The 7,298-nt window shown below is 39.5% G+C and overlaps 1 protein-coding gene across 2 annotated transcripts; it reads right to left on the bottom strand.

The window, feature by feature from the left end:
- Window positions 1–1,462: 1,462 nt before the first annotated feature.
- On the bottom strand, window positions 1,463–5,860 carry LOC127853778 (cholinesterase-like). 2 transcript variants are annotated; one of them, XM_052388547.1, is made up of 3 exons: window positions 4,036–5,860; window positions 1,859–2,197; window positions 1,463–1,811 (listed from the first exon to the last, which is right to left on the bottom strand). In XM_052388547.1, exons 1-2 carry the CDS (start codon window positions 5,616–5,618, stop codon window positions 1,906–1,908), a joined length of 1,875 nt encoding a protein of 624 aa, XP_052244507.1. In that variant the 5' UTR covers window positions 5,619–5,860; the 3' UTR covers window positions 1,463–1,811; window positions 1,859–1,905. The 2 variants fall into 2 exon arrangements, with proteins under 2 accessions (XP_052244507.1, XP_052244506.1); XM_052388546.1 differs by having other exon boundaries at window positions 1,463–2,197; window positions 4,036–5,859.
- Between the last annotated feature and the right edge of the window lie 1,438 nt (window positions 5,861–7,298).

A 7,298-nucleotide genomic window follows, 5' to 3' on the forward strand; every position in this document is an offset into this window, starting at 1 on the left:
CTACATATTATAAATTATTATCATTACGTTACAGTTACTTAAAACCGACAAAAAGTTATTACTAATTTAAATTAAGAGTCTTATACAGTTTAAGCATAACTTAGAAACATCTAGCAGTCAAAGCATACTTTAGTGTCCTTACCCAGTTTTAGCATAATTTAGTTGCGTTGTCTAGTTGCAGCATAACTTCGTACTCAGGTTAGCTAATAACTACAATAGTTTGCATGCGTTAGAACATTCATTGAATGTTATGTTTGTTGTTCCATACATTCCACTGGGTTATTATCGCAACGAATCTTAACATTTTCGGGATGTATTTTGTTCGTCCTATTTTCACAATAAAAAGCTAGAGTGTAGGAATGTTTCAGCATTTTGTATGATCCGTACGTTGATAAGCTGTGGGACGTTCAATCTTATTCTTATCTATCTACGTTTTATTCGAGAACTGCATGAAACGTATGATTCATTTGAATCAGCAGATTATTCATGGGTGCCTGAATAAATAAGGTACGAACACATATGCAGACGATATACTTACGATGGCTTTTATTTTTTTCCTTTGTACATGAGTCACGCTTTGGGAAAACGGGGCTCAATGCATGCGCGTAAAATGTCGTAACTGACTGGTCTGTGCGGTCCGCTTTCCGTATTATGGTATTTTTCTGGTCTGTGCGGTCCGCTTTCCGTATTATGGTATTTTTCTGGTCAGTGCGATCCGCTTTCCGTATTATGGTATTTTTCTGGTCTGTGCGATCCGCTTTTCGTATTATGGTATTTTTCTGGTCAGTGTGGTCCGCTTTCTGTATTATGGTATTTTTCTGGTCTGTGCGGTCCGCTTTCCGTATTATGGTATTTTTCTGGTCTGTGCGGTCCGCTCTCCGTATTATGGTATTTTTCTGGTATGTGCGGTCCGCTTTCCGTATTATGGTATTTTTCTGGTCTGTGCGGTCCGCTCTCCGTATTATGGTATTTTTCTGGTCTGTGCGGTCCGCTTTCCGTATTATGGTATTTTTCTGGTCAGTGTGGTCCGCTTTCTGTATTATGGTATTTTTCTGGTCTGTGCGGTCCGCTTTCCGTATTATGGTATTTTTCTGGTCTGTGCGGTCCGCTTTCCGTATTATGGTATTTTTCGTTTAAAAGAAGTATCTTGTTAACGAAAATCGAGTCTAAGCGGAGAATGTCGTCAAAGATTAGACTGAGCGTACAGCACAGGCTAATCTGGGACGACACTAAATTACATATGGATGTTGATATTCAGTAAATGGTACACTTTTTGAGTTCTTAAATACTCAAAACGTTAATCATTTACGTTCGTTTACCTTATTTCAAGATACATGTATGACAATCAAACACTCCTTTCGAATTTTAGGAGAAGTCTGGTAAGCTGAAACAAGCATCTTTTACGTCTATTTAAAAGGTCACCTGCCATAAAAAGAGAACATGTATAAAATAAACGAAATAGTTATTTTTATAATTATTTTATTTTACTATCAGTGCTAAATGCCGAGTGTTTAACTCTTTGATGAGCGCATTAATGCGGACCAGTTTAAAACTTAAACGCAGTTGGACTGTCCGTTTCTCTAAACGTTGTCTATGAATAATTTTAAGTAAATCGATTTGATATTATGCAAACATATAATATTATGAATCACTTAAATAAACAAGTCCCAATATCATCGATCATTGATTAACAATTGATAACCTAATTGCAATGTCATTTAAGTAAAACATGTTTGCAATAAGGGTACTTTTTCTAATGAAAAATAAAACAAAACACACAAGCACTTAACAAAACACAACATAATCCGGATTAAAGCAGATAGCGAGATATGAGATTACCGGTATGTACCTCTTTCCATAAAAAACAAGTTGGAATTGTATTTTTAAAATATATCACATGGTAATTCAAACACGAAAAAACACCCACGCAGTCAGCATCATCATAACGGAAACCACACTGATATTTTCCCTGAGAGAGGCGGAAGTAGGTCTTTGGTGCTGCTGCGTACAGTTACTGACGCTTAATAACGCGGGAACCAGTTCAGTCCAGAAGGCCACTCGAGACGCCGCGAGATGGTGACTTGTAACCTCCGATGACGTTATATTGGAAATGAAGCGGAAGTACGAGCCGTTGACCGGGTCATACTCAGTCCACGTGGGAATGTTGTCGTTCGTTAGAGAGGCTGAGTTGGGGTTTCTGAAAACGATGAAAATGGTCCAGTTGATATGTGTTAACTTACACAAGGTATTTAACAGGTTAAATGTCTATCAATAAATATAGTGATAAATCGTTTGACAATTTTTTCAGGCGACATGTGCTTAAAAATGTATTTGACAAGTAAAAATTATATAAAACGATTGATAAATAAGTCTCTGGAAAGGTTTTGCCACGAGCATTGTGTACATGCATGTTTATTAGTTATGATAATTTTTAACGCGCGTGCGTTCGTGTGTTGTTTTTTTTTGGAGTAGGGGGAAAGGATCATAGCGCAAGTGCTATAAATAAATAGAACATCAAGAAAAACACAGTATTCGCCCTGTTGTCGATATGGGCCTGTAAGGTCTAAATACCCATAGGTACATGTTCGTGTAATACAATTATTTCAATGTTCCGCATCGTTTGCTTTGTTTGCTGGTCTGTTACAAGTGTCCTAATTAACACAGGCACATACGTATTTCAAGATATCGTATACTTTCAGCCTGTTTTTTCCCACTACCAACTCGTGTACGTCATACGAAAGGGCAACATTTTCGCGTAAACTTAACTAAAATGTTCGTATCCGGAGCAAGATTGATGTAACATTACAAGCCCGAGTAACACACGTCTAATTCAAGAGTACAAATAAATGCTGAAATATCACAATACTCGAAGGTATAAAGTACAGCCAATTTGTTGTAGCTTGTTCACTTCAATTTAACTGTAAAATTAAATATACTTATATGTATCACATACCACCATTTAAACCGTAAACCGTATTTACTCGAATTGTTGTTACACGTAAAATAAAAATATCAGAAAACTATGAATCTGACATTACTACAACAAAATATTCAAATTCTGATTGATGCTGGTTCTTAGATTGTTGTCGTAAACACATTCAAGCGGTGCACAAGAGTGATATTATTGAAATATAATAATTTAAGTCGCCTATATAAGCAATCGGATGTAACCTTGTTCAATATACATTGCTATTTAACCCCATAACACTTGTGTATCGGTCTACTTGTTTTTTGACAGTCATCCGGTTTGAAAACCTCACGCTCAATGCGTCACCGGAGTAAAGTAAAGCAATCAGATAGGCATATTGATACAATACGAGTGTCATATAAAATGTAGTGTTACCGGTTATAGTTATGGGCGAACATCTACCGTTTCAAAACAAAATAGAGTCACCAAATAATTATTTACACTAAAAATGATGGTGTCCAAAAATGTAGTGTCCGAAAATGTAGTGTGGGAAAACTGAGAGTAATTATGGTATTAAGTTAAATCGGAGCATCGGTTTACCGAGCCAATTTGTGTTAAAATGACTCCTTTAAAATTAAGTACTAAAACAAAGTCAGCGATACACTATATAACATGACGGGTCGGTAAAATATATGTGGCAAATGGTACATATAATCTGAAGGCAGTTGGCGATTATTGCGGTCAAGTATATACCAGCCGGCCTTTACAATACACCAAAGGCGTAAGTTATTGTCTACTTTTAAAAAACGCACATCAGTGGAATAATGGTTAACAGGCAATCCACTTGATTTGCGTGTCTACGATTGTTTTGGAGCGAACTTTCGAATTACTATAACTGACATTTTCACCGTGAAATTCTTTAAAAGAAAATTACTAACTATTTCTGTTTGGTGCGTGCAAAATGGAGTAAGGCAACAAGTTTAATTTAGTTTACTTGCAACTGTTGGTATTGCGTGTTGGGTGTAATACGTGAGGCTAAACCAATTAATATAAGTTAAAAGTTAAATTTTTAGGTTTACCGGGTGATTAAATAGAATTTATTTGCAATCTAAACATTTAAGTCTTACCCAGTTTTAGCAAAGTTGGTCCACATTGTAAGCATAACTAGTGCGAGGTAGTTTTCTTGGTCCGGTATTTTAAAGGGATTCGGAACACTGGGAGGGATGCCAGCAAACACCTTAAGTTCGTCAACGAAGCCAAACACGAACGGCACCTCCGCGCCGTGCTTCGCTCCCCGAAGCCAGAGAGGAAGTGGGTCGAAAGACGCCTTGTGGTCGAATTCATAGAGAAACGTGCGCCTCGGCGTCCCTATCGTCAGATTACTATGAATTCTCGCTATAGTTACGGCGGGCAAAAGGAACGAGAAATCCGTCGAAAAGTCAATCATTTGACCTCTGACCCCAACAGCGTCATCGGGGGCCTTCCAGTTCGTATACTCGTGTATGAAAGCCTGAGAGACACCGGAAGTCGCGGGCTGTCCTAACGCCTCCTGCAGACTTCCGGACAGGAACGTTCTGAGAAAGACATCACGAGGCACTCCATTAGCAATGTCCAAACCCATGGTTTTTAACATTGGCTCAAATCTTTCCGTGATGAACAAGGCGGCATCGCTGCTTGTTACACCGCTTAGTAAATCGATGCTCGCGAATTGAGCCAGAGCTGTTCTACCGGTATTCGAGATATCGCCTCCGGTTATGTGATAAAGGGGAAGTTCTACGATAAAGTCGCCATCAACGAACGGAACTAAACTATCAGAGGTCAACTGCACGTTAGCCAAAATGTCTTTGTAGTCCTTGGTGCGCATGCAGGCCCAAGACTCTTCTGTTGATGATTTATCGCACCCGAAACGCACAGCAAAAGCTTTGAAACTAGTACCCGCCTTTGAGGTCCTTGCCCATGTTGCCAGAGGACTTCCGCTCTCGGCAATTACGCGCGAGAAGAGACCGGCGTTTCCCGGATGTAGGGCTTGGAAGAGCACGCTTACGCTGCCCGCCGACTGTCCGAACAGCGTCACCGACGTCGGGTCGCCGCCGAACACTCGTATGTTATCGTGTACCCACTGAATAGCCATTTTCTGGTCCCATAGGCCGAAATTACCAGATGACGCCGTTCCGTCGCTTAGGAACCCGAAGGCATTAAGTCGATACTGGACAACGACTACAATGACGTCACCAAGCGTTGATATGACGTCACCTGAGTATGCGTACGCACCGCCAAAAGCAAATGCCCCACCGTGGATCCAAATCATTACAGGGTAGGCCTTAGTAACATTTATTTCACTTCCAGGCACATAAATATTCATGACCAAACAGTTCTCGCTTGTTTGGAAGAATTTCACTGGATCATGCATTTCTTGCGTTTGCGGACAAAACGGTCTTTGGAATGTAGCGTTGAACAGTGACGTCAGTTTATCCAACGGTTCCGGGCGCCGGAAACGCAAGTTGCCTATTGGCGGTTTTGCGTATGGAACACCGAGGAATCTGATGACCGCCTTTAGAACAGCTGGCGTTCTTTTGTCCAGATGGATGCTGACGTTTCCGGTGACTCCTAAGAAGCTCCCAGCCTTTTCTGACGTCACTGATACACCCGTCCCACCGCCCCACAACATAGCGATCAAAACGACATGAGAAAATATTTTCACAGCAGTCATGTTCTAATACCTTTAGCGTACTGATTGGGAATGATGGTATACGCTATACGGTTATCAGTAAACTTAACCCAACCCGTATTGCTTGCACACACTATTCAATTTTGACTTGTTGTCGACTCAGTTTTTCACAAGGGTTTATTTCCTATGCAAATAAATCCATATTCACAGTCTTACATACAATACGATGTATGCACTCCTGACTGAGAATTAGAACATCAGTAGGATGTTTACAAGCGGCTGCTCGTGTTTGCGCTGTGTTTACCTGTTTTATTTCGGAATGCATTTACGCCAGATAAAATGAATGTGCGGTTCACGCTGGTAAATATTCGCACAAAACAACATTTGAGTCGCGTTCTGGGAAAACTGGGCATAATTCATGTGCGTTAAGTGTCGTCCCAGATTAGCCTGTGCATTCCGCCCAGGCTTATCAGGGACGACACTTTCCGCTTTTATGACATTTTTCGTTGAAATGAAGTATTTTCTTAGCAAATATCCAATTTGGGCGGAAAGTGTCGTCCCTGATTAGCCTGTGCGGACTGCACAGGCTAATCTGGGACGACACTTTACGCACATGCATTATGCCCAGTTTTCTCAGAACACGACTCATTTAATGCTATATATGTGATCAACACTTCCTTAGTCTGTTAAAAGCTTTAAATATGAATAAGGACACAGATATTTATGCAATTGATAGTCCAAATGGTTCAATGACATTAGTTGAATATACTTCACGCACTTATACAGCAGCACAAATTAGGCCGGTTACTTTAAATATGCTAAATAGTTAAAGCAAATAGTAAAATAACATTTCGTATATGCAGGAAACGCATCGGGGGAACACGTGTATTTAACGGATTACTTTTAAGATTAAATCTATGTATTAAACATGGATTGCATCGAGAGCATTACGCTTTTTTAAACGCTCTCATTTCCTGGGTAGAACCAGTTCTTGGGGAGATCTAAAGAATGTCTTCACATTGTGGAAACAATGTCCATTACGCCACGGTGACCATAAACGGCTTATGTTTTATGAAAATAGAAATTATCATCTGAAAGAATTCATATGCAAATTTAAAACGGAAGTCCAAATGAAATATTATCCAAAACTGTGATTCATTTGACCTTCAACTGTGAACCTCACCTTGTGGTGTAGACACGGTCTGCACTTTATCCCAGTGTGATAAACATTTGAGACAAGTTTCATGATAGATCCTTTTAAGGGCACATTGGGATAAAAAATACTTACATGCACAAACATACACCGTCATTATTCACCTCTAAGAATGACCTTGAACGTGAGTTGGCTTGACTAATCTAAGCTGCCCGTACACGGTTTCAGTAAAAAAAACACCATTGAGTCAAGTGTCGTAAAAATCCTTTTATGGGTATAAAGTTGTCAATACAAAACACGGATGCGAAAATGAAGGCTCGAGCATTTAATCTTTCAGTGTGACATTGACCTTGAGCTTTCGTTTAAGACCCATGCCTTTTTAAATAGTGACAATTTCCTACACTAAGCCATTTTTCATAAATATCCGTCATAAAGCATAACAGAAACGAAGCCGAGACGAAAAATATGTAATAATATTTGACCTTCAGCTTTGACCTTGAGCCGACATATCGTTTACATGACCATAATATATGAGCAAAGTATTATGAAAATCCTTCAAGTGTTATGTG

The sequence above is a fragment of the Dreissena polymorpha genome, chromosome 12 (genome assembly GCF_020536995.1).
Source record: "Dreissena polymorpha isolate Duluth1 chromosome 12, UMN_Dpol_1.0, whole genome shotgun sequence".
In the NCBI taxonomy this organism is placed as follows: Eukaryota; Metazoa; Mollusca; class Bivalvia; order Myida; family Dreissenidae; genus Dreissena; species Dreissena polymorpha.

What these genes read in the sequence shown, in the direction of transcription:
- LOC127853778 (XM_052388547.1), bottom strand. Translation starts at nt 5,618, where the DNA reads ATGACTGCTGTGAAAATATTTTCTCATGTCGTTTTGATCGCTATGTTG. An exon ending in ACCAACTTTGCTAAAACTGG is followed by an intron (nt 2,198 to 4,035) that starts GTAAGACTTAAA and finishes CATCGTTTTCAG; the next exon opens with AAACCCCAACTCAGCCTCTC.